The following is a 23,848-nucleotide window of genomic DNA, read 5'->3' on the forward strand; positions in this document are numbered from 1 at the left end:
AGGCAGTAAAATAAACAAAATAACACAAGGTTGGTAAAGGTAAGTGCCAACTTTAAAGAACAGCCCACACTCTGATATAATTTCAGGATGGGACGACTGGCCACATCCAATGTACCGTATGGCAGAAAAGTCACTGCTGTTCAAAGGTGGGCAGTTTGATGCGTAACCCTACGGCAGACGCCTCTCAAGACCACCAAATCTTGGGAGACTTTAGAAGTCCCTCTTTTGTACCCTCTGTAAGCACTGCACAGAATGAAATGAGCAAAAGACCTGTGTTATTCTGGATGTTGTTACCCTTTCCACCATAGCACTGGAGTACTAAACAGCTTGAAACCATTGATGGTGAAAGGGGGGTGAACTTTTTTTGAATGTGTCAAACTCTGATTTAAATAAGGTATGCCCAGGAGTCCTGAAACCTGGTGGAGTATACAACCAGGAGAAAGCTCTCCTGGGTAATACCCAGCGGTATGCCACTGCTCTTTATGTAAACAGTTCTCTGGTGGCCTTTATATACAATCTAGTGCATTTTCTAGGAAATGCTATATTAAAGAATATTCTCACTGCTAAAAAATATCTTATGATTTGAGCAAGATTATTTTGCTCCAAATAGAATCCTTCTACTTTACCCTTCTGCTCCCGGCTGATGATTCGTCTTCTTCCACTAAGCACAGGTTTAAGTTTTCATCATCACCAAACAAAGACCTCAGTTTCTTTCCTTTGACCAGAATCTTTCCTTTAAGATGCTAGAGAAAACAAATGAAAAAAGACAAATAATCACACTATGCAATGCAGTTCACTGCTCTGATTGTCCTGATGTTATATGGGTACTGTCTTGCCTAAAAATATCTGACAAGGATTCTGGAACAAGGTCAGCGTAATCAAAAACAGGATGAATTGCACAAAGCCAGGTACACTTTAGATAAAATGGAGATCTTCACAAAGGGGAACTAGTCCCTAAAAAGAAAAACCAGTTCAGTAAGTTCCAAGTGGTCACAGTCATGCAAATTGCCCCCTCTTCCTCTGCAAAACAAAGAAATATCAGACTCTGCAAAACTGCTCAATCCCATCAATTTGACACAGTCAATCAGGGGGTACAAATTATGCAAATTAAATAAGAATCGGACACCACAATCTATTGGTTTATTTTCTGTATCAACATCATTTAATTATCAAACACATCTAGAAAACAAGATTCCACTAATGTTACGTTTTCGTCCTTATTTGCCATTCTGTAGGGCACTCCCAGCACACTAGATAGATAGCGCCTTTCTGTAATCCAGACTTCTACTATTGCTGATTTTTCGGACTTCCATTGCTTAGAAATCCATAATTTCTCTGTTTATTTTGCCTTTTAATCAACAGTTTGTGAGTTTTCCAGCTGGCACATTAAAGAGGAACATTAATTATTTTTTGAGAGTTATGTTGGTAATCAATTGGATCCCTAATAAGACTTCTCAAATGTTATGTACTTTTGAGCAACTCATGAGTAGATGAGAAAGGCTGTTTACATCATTTGGCATCTGGTTTCAGTCTTCGTTTGGATATGTATTCATGTGGATGGTTAATTCTTTGTGATCTAGTATTCTTTAAAGCAGTAAGCCTTCAATTCTTTCCTAAATTTGAGCAGTGTTGACTTGGTCCTCCTGGATAAGAGGTTGTTGCTCCAGATCCTGAATGTATAGATGGAAATGGTCTAGTGCCCTCTTTTCTCTTTTTTACACTTCTTACTGTGCCCCTGCTGTTAGTGTGCCATGAACCGCCAGAGATGGTGGGCTCGACTGCAAGATAAGTGGGAGGGGTGTGGAGGTTCAGGTTGGTTGTGGTGACTTTATAAAGAGACAGCTAGTGTGGAAGATGATGTAGGCCAGCAAGAGGAGTCATGAGTGTTGGAATCCAATAAGCTCTAAAAACACTTCCTTTGCCACAATAAATCAATATTGAAAATTCAGACTCACATTTGGAATGTCAAACAGAATATTGTGTCTGAGAGAAAGCTGAATTGTTTTCTCAGTTCTTTGCCCCAGTGTGTCCTATATTTATTATATTGATATAAGCTACAATGCCGTATTAATTTCTATAACATGGGGTTGGTCAAATTCTCAATTCCGAAGTGCATGATCCAGCACATGTGTTTACCAAGTGTGCATCAACTAACTTTTCACATCTGTTTAGGATTACTCCTATGGCAAAATAAATCTAAAATTCAGATTGTGGCATATTATGATATTCTGAAAGCCTTTAAATCACAGGTTTGACATCCCTTACGAGCTGATTGTGCCCCAAGAATTAACAAAGCCCACCTGAAAATAGACCTGCTACACATGAAAGCAATTATTGGGTTATAGCCGCTGCCTTTGGCAAATGTTACCTGGGTGTCAGTGGTGTTTAAGGATTCCTCCTGTTCAGTATCTATATGAGATTTCTAGTTAGCGTCAACCACAAGCTCAAGGCCCCTTTTCAAATGTGCAATGACAATGCCTCCTGTCAGCTAACAACTTGGCATTTGTAAACACAGTGACTGTCTCTGTGACATAACGTCCTGTATAATGCGAATATGGGGCAAAATGAATAATAATAAACATCAAATGCTCTTATTCAGGGCCATCAGCCATCAAGATGCATCTAGCAAGTGGAAGCATTACTCAAGATTCAAGAAACTGCTCATACAAAGGTTTGTTCAGAGTCAGGCAATGCATCTTCAACTCAACACACAGATGAACATTAGCTAATATCAACTTCCTGGTTTCAGAAAGATTTTCAAATAAAATGCGGCCGAAACCAAAGAATGATGTGAAAGGTTTGGAGAGACTGCAGAATCTTAAACCTCCACCGACCAGTTGGAGTGCAGCACTTCATCACTGGCTGCTGTAAACCATACGAGATCCCTCCAGTAGTAAAACCTCTGCATTAGCAACAATGTAAGGCAGGTGAAAGGTTTGTTTAAGCTACCTGCTCAGAATACAGGGCACTAAACAAGAGTGCAGTTCTGTTCAGGCACTTGTGCTTATGAAATGTCTGATCAGCCAACAAGATCTGACTCACGGTGCCAGAAAAGAAGGTTTTGTAAAACATAAGACATAGCACCAGATAATAAGCTCCTGAAACGTACTCCAAATCTAAACAGTAGCTTTTTGCAGCCAACTACCCCCTGCCCCATCACTGACTACCAACTAACTACACACTCCCTCACTGACCAGTGCTACCTCCACACAGCCCTGCAAACAGTTCCTACCTTATTTAAAAGGATTGCTTTTGCTTTGCAGAACAACAGTAGATTTTTGTAGATCAAAGCCAGAGTAGCTTATATTGGTACCCGCCTGCCTTTAAAAAGACAAAGCACAACTTACCTCTGGGGATGGCAGTTCCTGTGGCTCTTTGCCATCAATAGTTTTAGTTACTAACATGTCCCCTAGAATGGTCTTTAGATGCCGGGCTAATGTGGTTTGCTGCTCCAGTCCACAGTGATTTTCCAGGGAGAGGATAACTGGATAAGGAGAGTTCTGAAGATACAAATCAACATGTTGTTAAGACACATATAAGGGACAATGATGTCGAGAGCCATTACTTCATGTGAAACACAATTTGTACAGGTAAATGTTAAACATATGAGTAATAGGCCAACTCTGTTGACTGTCTCACTCTACAACGAAACAGTATCCTTACCAGTGACACATCTGCAATCCTCTCTCTGGCAATAACATTCTTCCCAACCACTTTCCCGGAGTATGCCTTTCACCTAGGGTAGCATCACTGGCAAGGACTTGAAACTAAAATCCTACTAGACAATATCCCTTTGAATGTTTAGTTTCTTAATCTTTGAATTGTCTGCAGACAGACACCTCATACCTTAGCAGTGGCAATCTTGGACAGTATTTAATAGAACCATATCAGGAACTTGAACCTTCAAGATGCTGCTTCATAGTTTGACCGCAGTAGTCTGGGCTTGCAGCATTTATTTCTTGTCTTGAAAGTGTATTCTTGTGCTCTTAGAAATCTGAGATGTGAATTCTGTCTTTCCAAAATGAGCAGTCTTCACAGATGAAAAGGCAGAATTATTTCAGTTCTTCCAGCTCTAAAACAAAGTCTTGGGTGTCCCTGGTTTTGTAGGGTTGGAGGAAGATTAACTTTTTCGTTCATCACAAGAAGCTACTGAAATTGCCTCTTACATTAAAGTATTTTGGATTTGCTTTGATACCCACTGATCATCTTAGTTGAAAGAGAATCCTTAGAGGACTCTTTAAAAATATTGGCAGCATTTTATGTAGCTTCACTGTTACTTTGCCATCGTGTTTAAGTTTAAGTTAATTAATGTTTGAAACGAGTTAAAGGTGTTGTATAATAGCTAGAAAAACATGACTCTGCTACACTAGGCCAATTGGGCAACCCATACGAGAAGAAGCGCCACTGATGTTCTATTCTTGCATACGTTTAAAGTATAAAGGTTATCGAATAATTAATGAAGTAGAACATTCAAACAATGTAGACAGTAGTGATATTAACACTGTTATGCACTAACACGAAGCAAACAAGATGGTGCTGTAAACATAATACTGTTTATTGAATGATAAAATGTTAATAAAAAAAATAAAAAATAAAAAAATAAAAAATCTAATGTAGCTTCACTGTTTACTTTTGGAAGTGCCTGGTAACATCAAATACTCTCTACTCAGCCCAATCTGTTAATGTCTGAATATATGCCTCTATCTCCAATTTGAGATGGTCTTTGATGAGGCCAGACAGTGATGTTCCTCAACTTGATGACAGTGGTGAATGTTCTTTATGTCTCTGACAGAGCTATTTCTTACTTTTAAAGGGTTTCCCTGGATGGTCATGTTTGACCATCAAATGCTAATCCCACACATTCTCGGGTGGCACATAGATATGTTCTGACTGTTAAGCTGTTGAATTGAAAGTAGTAAATTCTGCACTTTAATGCCAACGTCAACGTTTCTCAATCTGTAGGGGTCTATCCTTGCTAATTAATCCTCGGAGATTGCTAATTAAAATGGAGGATTAATCCTTGCTAATAGTCTGTTTGATATGGGAGGTCCCAACTGCTCTCTGAAATTACCAAACGAGTAAGTCAACAGTTGGAGGGGGAATGGAAGAAAGCCCCATTGTTTGACTGTAGCATTAGAAAAAACCTCCAATCCATAGATTTAAAGACGAATCAGTGCACAGGAAGAGTGGAGATATAGGCAATGACATTTTATGATCTCTCCTTCTTTGCAAACGTCTTAAAAACCGATTCAACCTCTTGCAAACGGCCTGCACCGTCTCAGACAATTTGGTCACTACAACTGCTAAGAATGAGCACATCACACCTGTGCTTCACATGCTTCCCTGACTTCGTCTAGGTCAAAGGACCACTGTCACACATGAAGTCCATGGTAGAGATCTAGATTTCATACATGAAGGATGCAACGTCTTTAGCCATCACACATTTCCTTACCCCTGGATAATACTGTCAAAGTAAAAAAAACAAGTCCATCTACATCTACATAATTCCCTAGTTTTTAATGATGAAGCAAAACACTGACTATAACCTTACATACAGCAAGAAGGCCAATGACATGGGTTTTTAAGATTTTGTTTCATAGTATATTATCCATAAGCATTTAGAAAGCTAATTTTCTCAGCATTATTGGTTTGGATGCTCTGCTAATTTCTACCTCACATTTTCTCTTAAAATAAGGATGACTAAAACATACATTATTATTAATACTTTCTAAATACAGAAAAAAGTTTCACCTTGAAGGCGTAGTCTCGTACAGTTCGAATGACATCTTTGAAGAGGATTTTAGAGGTCAGAGTGTGTCCATGATAGATGATTGGCTCTCCATTTGGCCCTTCCCAGCAATCGAGCTCTACACATCGGCATCCATTCATAAAAGCCCTGCAAACAAAAAATATCCTCTATTAAACAGAAACATGAGCTCCCAAATTTATCATAAAAATGTATATCATTAGCTTTCTCAGAGCAGCCGCATGTTGCAGATGATAATTGAGTATACCCATGCATTAAAAGAACCTAGGACACCGTATGTCAACTGAACTCCACAGCCAGCCAATCCTGCTAAGACCCCTGACAATTTAACACAGAAGGGAGTATGCTTTTAACAGGTGAATATTGTGATGAAAAGTGCAAAGCCCTATTAAAACTGAATTCACAGTGCTGCTTTGCTTTTGCACCATGTGAGTGCCACTGATGCTCTGCACTGGTTAGAAGAGTGCCTTTAATGTGCTGAGAGCTGAGTGGTCAGTGAGAGGGCGCATACGTCAAATGTTCAAAAGACAACTCAGTGGTGTACTACTTGGGGAGTTATAACCCAATTTTATGAGGACACTATGGGAAGATCAGGCACAAATTCATCGGGCATGGCCTTTTGAGAGCTGGGGCAGAGGGAGAGACCGATCACAGTGATTCTACTGCCCTATGAACCTTTCGCCATCCAAGGCCAGTCTGTCTCTAGTCATGAGACTTACAGGCTAATGCTTTGCTTTTGGAGAGAGTTGTCATATGTCAGACATGCACGACCTATGACCGTCCCTTCCCAGCCTTGTATGTCACGAGCAGGCCAGCCTATAACAGGCTACCTCTGTTCAAATGTTATGAGTTCCTCTAGCTCCACTTCCTTGAAGACTACAGGCTCCATTCTGTCTGAGGGCTGGTGTCATTGAAAACCCGAGAGTAGACTTTGGGTCACTGACATGTGCTAGTCTTTGTCATAGTTCCTACAGACCTGATGTACGCCTCTGTGCTGCTGGCGCCCCCAAGTTGATTGTCGGTGAGGTAGGTGTTGTGGGAGCTGGAGATGAAGTAGTGGCTGAGCGGTTGGTTCATGTCCTGGTAGATGCCGGCATGCGCCTGGTTGAAGATATCAGACTCCGGGGACAGCAGGTACATCATGAAGCCGTCCTGCATCATCAGATCATGCTGCTTGGCTAAGCAGAAACAAGTGTCTTTAATTAGTTTGTTTCACTTTGTAATGGACTTTAACAGGGCTAACAAATGAAATACAAGTACTCAATGAGCAGCAAATAATTCCTGCTCCAAATAGTGTGTTAGAAACCTTTGAAGGCCCTTCTGCTAGTGGTGCTACAGTGTTCTGTAACTAGCAAGTTCCAGAGGAAGCAAGGTGCCTATGGTCTTGGACGTCTCTATGCATTAGCACCCCTGACATGAGAGGGTGGTTGGGCCCCCAAAAGAAGCAAAGGTTCCCCACATTTAAGAGCAGGCTTCAGCAAAGGGGACACTACCAATGGCAGCTAAAAGCCTTCCAACATACACACTCTCAGGGGCGTGGCTTGGATAGTAAGATTACATCATACACCAAGCAGGATAGGGGCTTACAAGGCAGTGGAAAGGGAGAGGAATGTGGACTGGTAAGAGTACTAAGTGAGAGAAACACAATATTTTGTAAAATAATAAACAGTTTTAGAGCTTTCAAAACAGAGATGAGAGTGTGTGTATTCTTCTTAGTGTGTGTACGCAAAGATTCCAGGTGAAATCCGGTAGACACCGCACCATACCCGAACGAAAGCACCTGTACCCAACTATTCAGCAGAAAATACATTTATTAGTGGGGTATAAAACCCCAAACACCCCATCAAGCTACGCCTCTGCACACTCTATGCTGGAATCAAAGTGCAAAGTTTCACGTTTTTACACAGCAGTGTACTTTCTCAGTAGGAGAAAGCTACTGCATAGGTATTTCAAGAAAAAAGGCTAAAACCAAAAACAATCCCATGCTGTAAACATGACATAGCGATCCTCATTTGCGCAAACCAATCCTTCACATTCCGCATGGTGCATGATATGTTGGAATATCAGCCACATTTTCCTTGCAAGCACAGGTTTTAACCTGTGGTCCGGCGCCCTCTGGGGCTTTGTAAAGCCCACTCAGGCACTTCACGCCTGCTGAGAAATTAAATTATATCAAGAGATTAATAACGTATGTAAATGAAAAAGTTCTATAAATGTAAAGGAATGTGAAATTGGAGGCTAAAAATTAGTTAGTCTCCTCAGATTGATTTGTGGGGGGTAGTCCAAGTGCATCAAAATATGAACCATGGGTGGCCTCAATTCAATTTAAAAAAAGCTTTGCTTGTGAATTTGTTTGAGGAAGGCTTGTTTCTGTATTTTTTGTGTGTTGCTTCAAAAGGCTTAGGCCGGGATCCGTGGCTTCCAGTAATGACTCAGTTTGGGTCCCAGGATTCTGATATTGATCACTGGGGGTCCAGTAATGGTTCCAGTAATGATTCAGCGGGGTTAGTCAGAAGTCAAAAGGTTAAGAACTACTGATGTATAGGATGCAGTGCTCCTTTAACTGGGTGCACCAGGTGCAGACCTGGTAAGTGCACACTGTTACAGTTTATGCTCTGCCCCCAAGGCACCCGCTATCTCACACCTATTCTGGGGCAATGTATTAGTGAAAGGCGGACCTACTGTTTCTAGAAGTCGGACCATCTGTCACTTTGCAGGGGGCCTTTATATTGCCTTTAGGTAGATAAATGTTGGTCCATGGAATCAATTAACCCCCTTTCAGGGGTTGACCTGGGGAGGGTACACTGACTGTGCACCACCTCTTTGTGACGCATCGAGTGTGTTCCCTCACAGCCCCTCTGCCTCTGCATGGCACAGTTATAGCTATAGTTCTAGTTGAGGGGCCCCCCCTATGTAGTACATGGAGGAGTCCCCCTCCGTACTCACGCAGGAGCTCCTGGGCCAGAGTGCTGAGGTGAGGGGGCCCCCTGGAGATCGGGGTCCCCCCGCACCGTGGGAGCTGCAGGGGACCTTGTTACGCTACTGGCTGTGTGTCTTAATAAAGCATTGTCAAATCTTTTAATTATAGAAAAAAACAAAAATATTGCCATTGTCAAAACTTTTTTTTGTATATGCGTTGTTGTTTGCTTTTTCCATTCTTTTTAGTTTTTTTATGATGTCTCCTCTTTCCCTGTATTATTTGCGTTAGCTACTGTCTTTCAAATCTCTGCCCTCCACTGTTAACCCGTCTATTCGTCCATCCTTCTTTCTTCCTAACCAGTCCATCATTCACTTTTTCCCACTTCTACCCTCTTCCTTTCGTGTTGCGTTTTCATTCCTTCCCCGCCTCCATTTGCCCATTCCTCAAGCCCCCAGCCTCCCTCAACTAATGTAGTTCTCATCTTTATATCTCCTTCATTCATTCTTCCTTTTCTTTTTCCCTAACGTTCTTCTGTCGTTCCTCCCTTCCTCACTCTTGTCGTCCTCTGACACTTCACCTACATTGCTACTCCCTAACTCTCTTCCCGTGTGTCCTATTATTAAGCCTTTTTCAGGCTCGGTCTTAGCCAAGACGTTTTGGTTTGATTACATTTATATATAATATATATTCATAGGAGTGGTCAGTCACCTATCTTCCTCAATTAGTATGTTGTTGTGCCAGTCACATTTTCTTCCACCAACCACAGCACACCACATAGGGCATTTGATCAGCACACTCCAGCAATTGGCTTTCTTCATTGTGATTAGCCACGTTTGGAGTTTCACAAGTAGCACATCCACACACAAAGTAGTTCCCTTAATGCTAGAGGTTACTATGGAAATGTGTGCTTTTTGAAACCAAAAAATATTTTAGGCAATTATTTTTAACAAATTATGTTTTATATATTATATTGGGCCCAGCAGTAACCCCCTTCCCCCAAAACAATAACATTTTTAAAAAGGTAATGACGAAACAAACCAAACTTTGACAAAAACAAAAGGCTGATAGCCAATGCAAGACCTAATGGCTTTGTAACTGCTTACCTTACTCTCCCACTTCATCTTCTGGCCTTTTGCCTTTATTGCTTACTTTTTTCTTAATGCTTCGAATCCTTATTCCTCCTTCTCTCTTTCCAGTTCTTTCTCCCCTCCTCTTTCCCTTTTCATCCTTCCTTGTGTGGTGTCTTCATTCCTCCCTTTCCACTTTCCCCCTACATTCCTTTCTTCTTTCCTTTTTGTATTCCTTTCTTCAGTCCTTGTATTAATAGAGTTCTGTTTCCGTCCTTGTTTTATTTCTGTTCATTCCTCGTTCTCTCCTTTCCTTCTTTGTCTTTCATTGTTTCACTTTCTTCCCCTTTCTCACTCCGCTTTCCTCTTTCCTAGTCTCTCTGATTCTGCAGCTTCTCTTTCTTCCTTGGCTTCTCTTGCATTTTCATTTTCTTGCTTTTCTATTACTAAATGTATGTTTCTTGCCTTCCTCGATGTTTCCTTTTCTTTTGTTGATTATCACACGTTGGTTCTGTGCCCTTCCGTTTGCCCCTCTTTCCTCACGCCCCTTTAAAACTCTCCTTTCACCTGTTCTCTAAGTTAAGACTTGATTCAGGCTTTCGCCCTCCTTCTGCTAAACACGCATCCATGGATGTGCCTCTGTGCCAAGAAAGGCCAAGGGTGATGAAACAGTGGTTCTCACTGCCAGTTTACTCCCGATGAACCATCTATGGAATGTGGGATGGGGAGTTAACGAAGTTTGATCAGGAAGTCAAAATATACCATTTTCATGAAGACAGAAACTTGCTTCTACTAACAAGCTCTTTATTTTTGTTTTTAGAAGCCCCGCACATCTGAGGATTTTTCACCAAAATGTCTTCCACTGTATCACTCGTACCAGCCGTGGGCTTCAATTGGCTGATTTGTGGAGGTATGATAGCAACTGCCAATAAAGCCCTCGTCGTATTGTACTTACAAAATTATGGATACATTGGTTTGGGTTGATTTCTAAGGACAATGTGTCCTTTACTAGTCAGCGGTAATTGCAGAAACTCACTTCACTGCTAACCAGATCTTTTTGTCTGTTTTTTTTAATTGTAAGCTCTGTTTACTAACACATGGTAACCTCGGAGTGTTTCGGGTACGAATACAAGAGAGGCGAAAAAACAGAAATATGAAATCAATTGGCCGAGGAACAGTTAAATGGCCTGAAAAGAGATTATGACAACTTGAGGGTGCACACATCTGATGGAAGAGGTGCGACTAGGGAGCACACATACAGTGAGAGAGTGTTGATGAGAGAGCAGACATCCAATGGGACAGGCAGGTGCAATGCTGAAGCCTCTGAAGTTTTGCAAAATTCTGAAGATGCCTGGAATGGTGGGGGCGACTGCCGGTTATGGATGTCTGTGTGGCCAGACAAGGGTCGAGCAGCAGTGGGTATTTTATGTAATGTAACAAACCAATACTACCTCTAGGCCAGGTTAAATTATGTTTTAGTGACAATGAATTTGAGACCTTCATTTTCTAGTTTAAGATGCAGAGGTAAAAAAGTTCAACAGAACTGAGCCCTCTACTTGAAGGGATCATCCAAAACTTTCAACTGGCCAACTTTAGGTTTGAGATTAGGAAGAAAGCGGCAAACAGACTGTAGGGCAGTGTGACAAACAGCGGTGACGTGCTCTTACCACATCGTACTTAAAAAGTTATGGATATGTTGGTTTTTATATAGATTTGTAAGGACAATATGATATTGGCTGGCTAAGAGTGACATTCAGTCTTTTGTCGATTAGAAATTGATGTAAAGACGAAGTCTGAAGAGTTTTCAGATGAGACTTTATTCCATCTCCAATGCTTCAACTGCCTATTCTCTTCACATGTCTTCTCTCCAACCGTTCACCTCCCTTCACAGCCTACTCTTCACCTCCCTCCCAACATTCCGATCAACCCAAAATATAACACAGGGGGAAAGGGTACAAGGGAAATACCATTCCTATACGTTGTTTACACTAACACATATTTGCATTAATATATTACTATAATTATATAATAACATAATACTATACTATTGTGATAAACTAATACTACACTAACTAACTACATCACAACACATCTTCCCCTTTAACGAATTTGATATAAGACATTGACTTTTGTCACAAAAAAGGTTATATGATAATAAATGACAGGTTGACCAATAATTGGCAACAGATTTAAATTATTTAGTCAAAATTATAACCATATTTATATTCATATATTAACTAATAAAATATAATTTCCAAATTACATCAGACCGTGATCGTTTATGTTATATTGGAGGTCACTTCATAGTCCTTGTGCCATATTGGAGGATTGATTTGTCGAAGTCCCAACCTCCTTTGGCACTTGTTTTCCAGATAGTTTTCTGCCAATCCCTCCACCACAGATTCTTCCACCACGTTCCCATTCTCTTCTTCACTAGATGCCGATAACTTGACAAGTCTGTCCATGCTCCAGCATTGACCATTATCTAGTATTACCACATTTTTCTTAACTTTATTAATGCGGAAAGGGCCCATGAATCTGGTGTCTTTCATGCCTGCCCGTACCCCACTATTAGGTTTCTTAACATACACTTGATCATTGATATTCCAATCCTGTTTTTTCGCCCCTTGTGTAAATTCATACCTACTTTTATATTTATTTTGATGTTTGGAGATTCTAATATTACTACACCGGGTAGAGTAATTACATTTATCCCCACCCCCTAACCAGACCGGGAAGAATTTGGTACAAGGCTTTCTGCCTTTCAAAGCTGTAAATGGGGAAACATTTGTGATAGAATTGGGAGTGGTGTGATATGCCCACAACATTTCCCTGATAGCATTCTCTACATTCAAGTGATTGATACTCGCTAGTTGAATGCAATCTTTGATCATACGATTCATCCTCTCTACTAGACCATTAGCTCTTGGACAATAAAGAGCTGTAGTAAGGTGTTTTACTCCAATGGATTCAAGGAAGTTCTTCATTGCCAAGGATGTCAATTGAACTCCATTATCCGTAATGAGACATTCCGGAATACCCTCTGCCGCAAAGGAGTCCTTGAGAAAATTAATAACCGCATCCGTATTTATTTGATTGACTAATTTGGTAGTTATCCAATGTGATCGGTAATCGACCAAAACTAAGCCAAATCTTTTACTAACCCCTGAAAGATTGATGGGGCCGATAATATCAAAGGCTACCTTAGCCCAGGGTTTATCAGGTACTTCAACAGGAGAAATCGGAATTTTGTGAACTATTTTACTTTTGTCACTAAGTGCACAAATTGAGCAAGTTTTAACTTCACGCTCAACCATAGCATCCATGTTGGGAAACCAAAACCTTTCCCTCAATCTAGCTTTGGTAAGGCTCCTACCTAAATGACCTTCATGAGCTAACTTAATGATCTTGAGTCTCAAATCTTGTGGTGGGATAATTTTGTCATTCCTGAATATTAGATTATTATGCTCATTGATTTCGTGCCTCACCTCCCAGTAATTGCTGATGATTTCCTCAACATTCTTCTTTGATGTTGGCTACCCATCCTTTGCCTTGGTCCTAAGTAAAGTTAATGACTCGGCCAGTTCTGACGCTGATATCCATTCCTCCCTACTGATTGAAGGAATGTTGATCATCATAACAGGGAATTCTTCAACTTCAAAGTCCTCTTTAATGTCTAATGGGACTCTGGATAAGAAATCAGCAGCTGTATTTTCGTTTCCGGGAAGGTATTGCATTTTAAAATAAAAAAATTCTAAACCTAAAATCCATCGAGCAATTCTAGGTGTGCTGTTGGGAAAACCTTTGGACGAGAAAATATAGATCAATGGTTTGTGATCAGTTCTCAAGTCAAATTGAATGCCCCATAAGAAAAATTTAAAATGTTTGATGGCCCAATAACACGCTAAAGCCTCCCTCTCTATGACAGAGTAGTTAGATTCTGCTTTACTCAGAGCCCTGGACGCAAAAGCTACAATCCTTTCATTGCCATCCACAATCTGAGACAAAGTAGCACCTAATCCCCGTTTGCTAGCATCCGTGGTGAGGATTGTTTTCCTTTTATGGTCAAAAGTGCATAGGCAAGGAGCATTAGATATGGCTAATTTAATTTCTTTGAAAGCATTTTCATGGTGTTCAGACCAGTCGTATGGAACATGACTTTTGAGTAATTCTCTGAGACTAAATGATATGAAAGAAACATTCTTCACATACTTTGCCATAAATTCAGCTAGTCCCAGAAAAGATCTTAATTCATCTTTATTTTTGGGAGCTTCCGCCTTTATCACTGCATCCACCAATGAAGACTTGGGTTTGAATCCATCTTTGGAAATGATGTGGCCTAAATACTCTACAGAATTAACTCCTATACGACACTTGTCTTTCTTCAAAGTAAGACCTGCTGCTTCCAACTTATTCAACACATTCATCAGATTATTCTTGTGCTCTTCCTCATTATTTCCATAAACTAGGATGTCGTCTTGGAAACAGAGTGTGCATTTAGCATCCCCAATAATGTGTTGCATGATTTTTTGAAATACTGCTGCTGCTGAGGCCAGCCCAAAGGGCATCCTATTAAACATAAATGAGCCGAAAGGAGTGGTAAAAGCAGTAAGTATTTTGGATTCAGGATGCAATTGTACTTGGTGATATGCACTCGAAAGATCGAGTACCGAAAAGTAACCAGCTTCACCCATTGTGCTTAACAATTCATTAATTCTTGTAAGGGGATGCCTTTCTACCCAGATGTTCTTGTTCAAATCTCTAAGGTCCACACATAATCTAATGTCATTGCAATTGTTTTTCTTAGCTACGACTATGGGAGCTAACCACTCTGAGCATTCAATAGGTTGGATAATTTCTAAAGACTGCAGTCTTTCAAGTTCCCTTTTGACTGCATCTTTCAATAGATGAGGAATAGGTCTGGTTTTGTGAACTATAGGTTTATAATTAGGTTTCAGTTTGATTTTGTGCTGAACATTTTTAAGAAGGCCTAATTCTTCACGAAAAATTTCGGGAAATTTCTGAAAAATTTGATCATCAGCAGTAGAGGTGTCTACAACTAAAACTTGTTCGGGATCATTAGGATCTAACTTTATTCCAAGTTCCCTTTGATGTTGCCATCCTAGCAAACTAGACCCTTCCTCTACCACGTAAATTTTCCCGACTGTAGAGCGACCCTTAAAAGAAATGATTGCTTTGAACATGCCCCTGAGTAGAATAGGATCCTTATTGTAACCCTTAGGGTTGACATCCGGTTTAGTTAACTCAATCTCACTGTCATTCGTCACATACTTGAAATCATCAGCATTTACTATGGTGAACGGTGAACACGAATCAGCAAAGACCCTTATGTTTTTGTCATTAACCGATATAGTGCATTCAGGATATTGTGAAAAAGCAGCACCTTCACCTTTGACTTGAAGCACAATCTTTTTAATTGTTTGGGAGTTATCCTCCCACTTCTTATTATCGGACTCTACCCTGGTTGGATTCTTACATACCCTAGCAAAGTGGCCTCTTTTGTTACACTTCCTGCAAACTGCCGATTTTGCTTGGCAAAAGGACGAATTAGCTAAATGATTATTACTCCCACAACGGAAACACAATAGCCCATTCCTGTTGTTAGTTTGTTTGTGTGTAGGTTTATCACTAGTTTTCACCTTAAGGACATTCTCACTAGGTGCGTTGTCAGTAATCTCATTTACCTGCTCAATAGCTGAAGAGGACCTGATTTCCTGCAGGCAAATGGCCGTGTGCTCAATAGATTTTGCTATCTCAATTGCTTCTTGTAAATCAGGTTGTCTTTGAAGTAACTTCTCCTGTATCTTAATGTTATTCGTGCACCTAACTAGTTGATCTCGAATGAGGGAGTCATTTAATTCGCCAAAATTACATAATGAACTTAGTCCTCTTAATGCAGCAATGTAACTGACTACATTCTCTTGTTTCCCTTGGATGCGAGAAAAAAACTTATGGCGTTCCAGAACTACATTAATTCTATCTCCAAACTGTTTTTCAAGCTTTACATACGTGGTGACATACTCATCTTGCACTTGCCCTTCAGGAATATGGGGTTCCGGTAGGGATTCATATAGTTTTCTTCCATGGGTACCCAAATTATGTAAAAGAATATGCTGTTTCCTAATTGGATTGAATTTATCCCCCCCAATAGCAATTAAATACGATTCAAATATTTTTATCCATTCTTTCCACGGTACATTCGGTTCCCCCATTTCATTCAAAAAAGGTACTGGTTGAGACATACCTGCAGCTGCCATTTTGCAGGAATTACTTATTAGTACAATCAAGTTTCTTGAGATTAACTTTACAAATCAATACGCAATTAACTGTATTTGTGATAGAAAAGTCACGTTGTAGAGAAAAGAAAGTACACTGCAAAATCCTAACTTAAGTTAAAAGTAATAAATCAAAAGACTCAGCAATAGGTTACAAATATGTGCCTGAATATGTATAAACGAGAAGACTAGACTTGGATTGTTAATTTTCAACAGGAAAAGCTGTGCCTGTCAGCGTGCTTAACAGGCTTCATATGTGCTTATTACCAGGGAGTTCTTGCTTTCCTGAGTACTGCGCAATTGCTATAGGTCAAAATTGCCGTTGTCTCTGAGCTCAGCGGCTTAGTTACCGAATGTGTACGTTGCGTTCCACTTTGACAGACTCGGGTTCTGAAGAATTCTATTACAAGCGTTCTTAATCCAGTTAAAAATGTTAAAATTTAAATCGAATAATTCGTTCTCCGGTTCTTGCCACCTGCTGTTGAATTTAGGCTAAAACGTATGTTGAGTAAACTTCAATTGCGGTTGAAATAGAGCTGAATGTCCTCTCAGCGACGCGCGAGCCGGCGCGTGCTGCACTGACAGAATTTTCCTCAGAGCCAGTTCAAAACGTTCGTCCTGCAGTTAACAAATATGCTTACATGCTGAGATTGAATTCCGATTGAATTCCGTGCGAGCCTGCCACCTGCTGTTGAATTTAGGCAAACGCGTATCTATTTTAAATTCAATTGCGACAGTAAATAGATTGAAACTTTACCTCAGAACACTTCCAATAAAACGAAAGACAAAAAGGGAACTGAAGTGTCAGACGGAGTTCACACAGCTTGCTGTTCACATAATAGAAAGCACACTTTTTTAATGTCTGTCAGCCGGATTGCGATTGTAACTAGAGTAAACATTCCCCTCAGCACATTTCCAATAAAAACGAAAGCGAGCAACCCAAAAGGGAAACTGAACTGTCAGGCGGATTGAGAGAAGGGAAACTGAAATGTCAGCCGGATTGAGAGAAGACTCAAACGTATAACGAAGATATTATCATTCACGAAGCCTCCAGATGGAAATTACTGAAAAGATAACATCACGCACACTTCTGTAATAATTGTCTGTTAAAATGTGTAACGACGAATTTCTGACTCACAAAGCCTCCAGACAGCAATTGAAGAATAAGGGAAAGAGGGGTGAAGATGGCGATGTCCCCTCACACACCAACTCGTCGCCAGTGATATAAAGACGAAGTCTGAAGAGTTTTCAGATGAGACTTTATTCCATCTCCAATGCTTCAACTGCCTATTCTCTTCACAGGTCTTCTCTCCAACCGTTCACCTCCCTTCACAGCCTACTCTTCACCTCCCTCCCAACATTCCGATCAACCCAAAATATAACACAGGGGGAAAGGGTACAAGGGAAATACCATTCCTATACGTTGTTTACACTAACACATATTTGCATTAATATATTACTATAATTATGTAATAACATAATACTATACTATTGTGATAAACTAATACTACACTAACTAACTACATCACAACAGAAATTCTAGCCTATAACCTCTCGATCTTCACAGAAGGTGGTAAACAAACTGGTGATCAAAAGATGTATTCACCCAGGACCTTTTTTGGCAGAGCAACACGCTGGTTATCTGTACATCGTCTAGGAGCTGAGCAGGCAATGTGCATGGTAGTTGTAATGCATTTCTACCTTCAGTCATTTTTTGTAAATGTTTCTAGATAACCAGATAACACAAAAGGTGAAACAATTCTATTTATGTTAAAGGAAGATCAGAAAATATTTTTTTAACTCAGTTCACATGAGAAGCCACTTGCGACCAAGTCCATATGAATGGCAAAGAATTCCAGTGACACAGTTGATGAATTTGGGCCTGATTTAGAAGTTGGCGTTGACGGACGGGTTACTCAGTCAGAACGGTGACAGATATCCTGTGCGCCGAAATGTAAATCCCATTGTATCCTATAGGGTGTAGATTTTGGCAGACGGGATATCTGTTACTGTTGTGATGGAGTAACCCATCCACCGAGTTCTAAATCAGGCCCTTTGTCTAGAGGGGAAAAGACATTTCCCTACTAGAAAGCTGCTGAAATAATCCATTCTCTTCATCACTAGAGTGTTGATCAGGGACTTTCCTTCGAGGAATGGGAGGTGAATGCATATTTTTCTGATGTTTAGAAGTTGGATCTTCTTTGTGATAGTAGTGGAAGATATGAGCCATTTCAGGCAGGCACATGCTGGAAATAAATAAATAACATTCCTAGCTTTCTAGAAAAAAGGGACAAGGTTTGGGGTGCCCGGTGACGAGATCAGAGGTAGATGAGTGAGGAAAGGGTGTGGTGTTATGGCCAGAGCTGCCGACTTTGGAACAAGGAAACCAGGTTCGACTGTAGGTGTTGGCTCAACATCCTGTGATTCTGGGCAAATCGCTTAATCTCCCCGTGCATAAAAAATTGTGATTTTGTGTAATGTAACTGGTGCTAAAAAGTGCTTCAATACCTTTGGGTCAAACTCGTGCTCTATTAAAACTGCAAAAACAAATGAGTGAAGAGTAGTATGACTACCTCACTCGTTGCCATTATGGACACTGATTCCAGTCTTGAACCTTTCACCTAAGAATCACTGATTTAATAGTGCTAGTCTAGCAAGTTCAATGGAAGCACAGGAAGACTACATCAAACAGAATGCACTAGGCTATAATAACTCAGGACTGCAAAAAGTATCCGTAACGACCTAGAGAGAGGTGGTCACCAGAGAGAAGAGAGGTTATACGGTGTGCAGATAATCTAAGTTTTGGAGGTGAACAGCATTAGAGACCGAAGTGCCATCCAATGTCTGACGACAGAGAGGCTGCCCAACATTAGATTCTGGTTTGGAAAGGGGATCAAGTTAATTGGAAAGAAAAGGAGTCTGTATAATAATGATAAGAGAACCTATGGAGGAAGATTAAGTCATCAAGAGTTTTATTGCTGAATGGGATGAGAGAAAAAAAATCTTTACAGAACTTCAAAGAAAGCGAAACTTTACCTTACAATTTCGGTGTGTATAGTTATTAAACACTTTAAACAATTTTTCAGGTTGATGAATGCGTAGCACTTCATATTAATTAAACATAACTTAGGGCAATAATGAACCTTCCATCTCTGCGTCACAACCCACAGTTTACTAACTTCAGCTGTTTCGGGAGCAATCTATTTCTGAGACTGTTTTCTCCTTTCCCATTAATGATTTTCTTGTGGTAATTTAGTGATGTAGTCCCCTGACGCTGCGCTGTATCATCAGCATCCTTCTTCATTCATTAGGAGTATTCCAACACATTCCTTTTCTGTGAATGTGCAGGGCCAAATACTGCTGTGGTATGGCATAATCGGACATCTTTGTTGCACAATAGGATAATGTGTTGCATCAGTGTTTCAAGAAGATGAAGCCGAGGGTACCAAGATCACAAACCACACCACTGTATCCTTCTTTCATCACTTACTGCTCTCCAAAAACGACTGCTGCCTCTACACAGTCATCGTTGCAATCCTCCATATCCAAGAATGGCACTGTGAGGCTTCGTGCAAATTAGCTGCACTGCTAGGAGTTCAGTGGCTGTGTTGCTCTGCTCGGACTGGGAGTGTCTTGGAGTGAGGCGCTTTCCGTACACGCCTACCGTCATGAATCACGTGGTAACACGTGCTTGATTCCTGGGCTCCGTGGAGACCTACAGCTGCTGACACCGCAGGCTGTGGAGGGCTGGCAAGACCTGGTGCGTAAACCCCTGCAGCACCTGACTGCCTGAAGCAGTATCTGCCACTGTGCAACCTCTTTCAAGTCGCGTGCTGCCCAACCTTACGCTCAAGCTGCAGGGTCATGTGCATGGTATGAATCGTGACTCACACAACTCTCTTTCTCGTCATGTAGAAGCCAAAGCAACTACCACCCACCACTCATTGACTCCAGTTGTCCTCAATGTTCTGTCCCCCAGACCCCAACAGACACCTGGAATCGAGCACCTCATACCATAGAGTCAGCCGGCAGTTCTGCACTTAAGAGTTGTTTCTATATTTTGCATCAGTGATATTTACATAAGGGGCGTTTTAATTGATTGAGTGTGGTTAGGATGCGTACAACTGATCGGCTTCTGGAGATTCACTACCAAGTTATTGTTAACTTCAGGCTCAACAAGAGGCAGTAGAGTACTTGCGGTCGCACAGACTGACGAAATCAAGGGTTCTGGTCCAGACACCATTAATGCTTACAGCTCCTGTGCAGTGGGTTGGAAAACCTGAACTTATGCAAGTGCCCCTCTTAAACCATGCCAGGCCACGGATCACTATTGACGTAATGTCTGTTAAAATATCTGCCGCAACCTGTTTACCCATCCCTTCATGAACATGACACATCCTTAAGTTTAACGTACATTACGCTTTGACACTGGATGTGGGGTGGTAAGCCTACGAAGAAGGTAGCCAATGGTTTTCACTCCTTACATCGCGTACAAGTGGAGGTCATCATTCTTTTCATATGTATCACTACCTCTTAGTCCAACCAGAGAATACTGATGATCCTGTTGAACTATTTTAGGTCTTGTGTCCGGTTTGGCGCAGAGTTGTGCATTTCCTGTCATTTCCTGTCCTTTTCATATTCATACTGAGTCGCAGTTCTTTTATAATGACTGTCCTAAATGTGATTTTCAGGTCGACAAAGAATATTATGGGGTCATCACGACCTCGGCGGTAGGCGTTAATATGGCGGTAAGTACCCGCCAATGTACCACTCTGACCGTCACAGTGGTAACAGCAGCTGGGCTGGAGATATCTATCTCCAGCCCGGCGGCCATCACTGTTTCGCCTGCAGGATTATGACCCCGCCTACCGCCATGGTTTTCATGGCTTGCTTAACGCCACAAAAACCATGGCGGTAGGCACTTTCAGTGACAGGAAATTCCTTCCCTGTCACTGATAGGGGTCTCCCCCTCCCTTTCTAGTTAGCCCCCCCAACCCCTGCCTATCTCTCCAAAGCCCCCCCTACGTTCACTGCCCCCCTTCACACACACAGACGCATACACACAGCCATTCCCAAATGCATCCGCGCATGCATACATTCATTCACACACATCCGCACACACTTTCATACATAAACCCAGACACGCATTCACATAACACAACATACATGCACTCACACTTCCATACATGCACACACGCATTTAACACGCAACACACACCCGCATCCACGCACACACAAACATACACCCCCCCACACACACACACACACACACAACACCCCCCACCTCCCTTCCCTGTCGGAGACCCGACTTACCTGTGTTCAGAGGGTCCTCCGGCAGGAGACGGGACGGGGCACTGCTGCCACCAGCAGCGCCCGCCAGCAGAACACCGCCAGGCTGTATTATGGGTCATAATACGGGTGGCGGGGGTCTACTGCCGTGGCACTGCTGGTGGCAGCAGCACCACCTTACTGCCATCCGCCGGCATAGCCACAGCCGGATTTCCGCCATTCTTCTGGCGGAAATTCGGCTGTGGTCATAATACGGTGGACGGCTGTTAGCCGCGGCGACGGTCTTTTGGCGGCCATCGCTGCAGCGGTAGATGGTTTTTACCACCAATCTCCAAATGAGGGCCTATGTTTTTGACTATGACTTAGTGATGAAGAAGACAGCAGCGGATGTGGCTATAATGGTGTCACCTACAGTTTTTACCGCTGTATTCAAAGAATACCTTTCAATATAGTTATTGCTGCTAGTCCTTTCCCCTTCCCCCGCCTGCCAGTCGTTAGGTACCAGAAGCGTTTGGGCAGGTGTACAGTGCTTCTGGCCCATGTCATGCTAATTCTTTGCAAATGCTGGATTGGAGCGGTGCTGAATCCTGGTTATGGGGCATTTCTTTCTGCTCAGCTGAACAGCTGGCGGAATCTACCTAATCCCCAATGGAGGATCTTTCATTAACGTACTGCAGGTACTGCATGCAAACAGTACAGTAACATTTTGCCTCCTTAGATACACTAACAATGGTTTAAATGCATACATCTACCTTGATGTATTTTGGCTACTTTTTTTATGAACAGGATAATATATAATATCGCAACAGCTCATGCCAGATCATGAAATCTATTGTGTGTGGGCAAAAAAATGATTAATTGAAGAAAATGAAAAGGTGGAAAAGTGACAGCTGCCACAACCTCCAAGCCAGGCTGTTTCCTATGCTACCACAAAGACAAAAAAGGTGAGGGGAAGGATGCTTGCCGTTTGTCTAACCACTGGCAATCGCTAAGAGTAGCATTCCAACCTATCGTTCTTTTGCCCACTATGCTACCTCAGATTAGACCCAATCATGTGCAAATCAGTTTTGACCCTGCTCCAATGGGAACAGTCCAGCCTGAACTGCCAGAACAGGTCCTTCCTGAACAGTAACAATAGCAAGCTCATCAGTTGGGCTAAGCTAGGTTCAGTGGCACAGTGAGCAAGGGACTCATGCCTGCGTATATCCTTGCTACTTAGGGCAGTACATCAAACACAGAGAAGGCGATGGGAGAAATTTGTGCAATTTTTCTAACCACTAATATTCACTTGGAGTTGCATTCCAAGCCACTGTACTTGTGCCCTTTATACCACCTCAGATGGAATCCAGCTATATGCAAATCAGTCTTGATCCTGCTCCAATAGGAACAGCCCAGCCTGAACTGACAGTTTTGGGTTGATTGTGTTCCGGTTCAGGGAGTCCCTAGCCTGTAAGCAGCCTTCACTTCCTACTGTGTGTGCTGGACCCTTGTTCTGTTCCTACCAGTGCTTAATGTACAGAAAAACGTGCCGGTGCCCAAAGCTCTCCTCTTAAACACGCGGCTGCTGCAATTAAATGTGCGAGCACGGAATACTGAGGCAGCATAACACTGAAGCCATCTCAGGCCTCTTCAATCCATTTAAAGCCACTCCCTGCCCCTTCAGTTCACTGTTGCAGCTTTCTGCTTTCTCCCATTGTGACGCTTTTACGTTTTTCTCATCCTCCGTCTTCCCATTTATTTCTCTTGCTTGCAGTAAATACTTGGGGCAGAAAAATAAGCCCCGGCCCTCAAAAATAAGTGCTGGTGCTCTGCACCGGAAACAACAAGCACAAATTAAGCACTGGTTCCTACCCACGCGGTAAAAGCTTTATGTTTGAAGAAAGATTGCCTGCTGTTACTTATGCAGTACTTGCTCTCTCTGTCAGGGGTGGTGCCCTGCTGCTACCTCTACTGCACATGCTCTATCTATGTGAGCGAACCCTGCGCTGCAGCTGCCTGTGTTGTACCTGGTCCCTGCCTATGCCCTGTCTACTCAGTCTTTAAGGAGAGTTTGCATTGTTGCAGCCTGTAGTCTTGCCGTTAAGTGTGTGAGGGAACCTTTCACTGTTGATGGCTGTGTGGTATCTGGAAGACAACGCTGAGAGTATACTGAAGCAGCTGACTTTGTCGATGCTTGTTTGAATACCACATTCCACTTATTCATGGTGACCTGTGTCCCTCTTCTGTGTTGTTTTTATGGACATATTTACTATTCCCCTCCCCTTTTTGAGTGGCCCATGTATGTCTTCAGGCCAGGGACATGTATTGTCCATGTACAGGCAGGGAGCCTTAGACTCACAGCCACGTAGGCAGACTTGTGAGGGTGCACTTTTTCCCCTGTACTTGAAAGCACGCCGTGCCACCAGGGTGGCAGTGCCCGTGCCCTCTCAGATAAAGGCGCGACGTTCTACTGACACCACCAATAAGACATGGGAAATAACTCCCTGAAAACTCTACTTGCACTCTCTTT

At 41.9% G+C, this 23,848-nt stretch overlaps 1 protein-coding gene across 3 annotated transcripts in view; it reads right to left on the bottom strand.

Annotated features, from left to right (window-relative positions):
* Positions 1-23,848, bottom strand: part of PLCD3 (phospholipase C delta 3) — a 452,490-nt gene that overhangs the window by 71,534 nt on the left and 357,108 nt on the right. For all 3 annotated transcript variants that reach the window (XM_069237951.1, XM_069237953.1, XM_069237952.1), the window contains 4 exons: positions 6,744-6,945; positions 5,752-5,896; positions 3,348-3,500; positions 627-743 (listed from right to left, as the gene is read on the bottom strand). In XM_069237951.1, coding sequence (XP_069094052.1) covers positions 627-743; positions 3,348-3,500; positions 5,752-5,896; positions 6,744-6,945 — 617 coding nt within the window. The remainder of the gene's footprint in view (positions 1-626; positions 744-3,347; positions 3,501-5,751; positions 5,897-6,743; positions 6,946-23,848) is intronic.

The sequence above is a fragment of the Pleurodeles waltl genome, chromosome 6 (genome assembly GCF_031143425.1).
Source record: "Pleurodeles waltl isolate 20211129_DDA chromosome 6, aPleWal1.hap1.20221129, whole genome shotgun sequence".
Taxonomy (NCBI): domain Eukaryota; kingdom Metazoa; phylum Chordata; class Amphibia; order Caudata; family Salamandridae; genus Pleurodeles; species Pleurodeles waltl.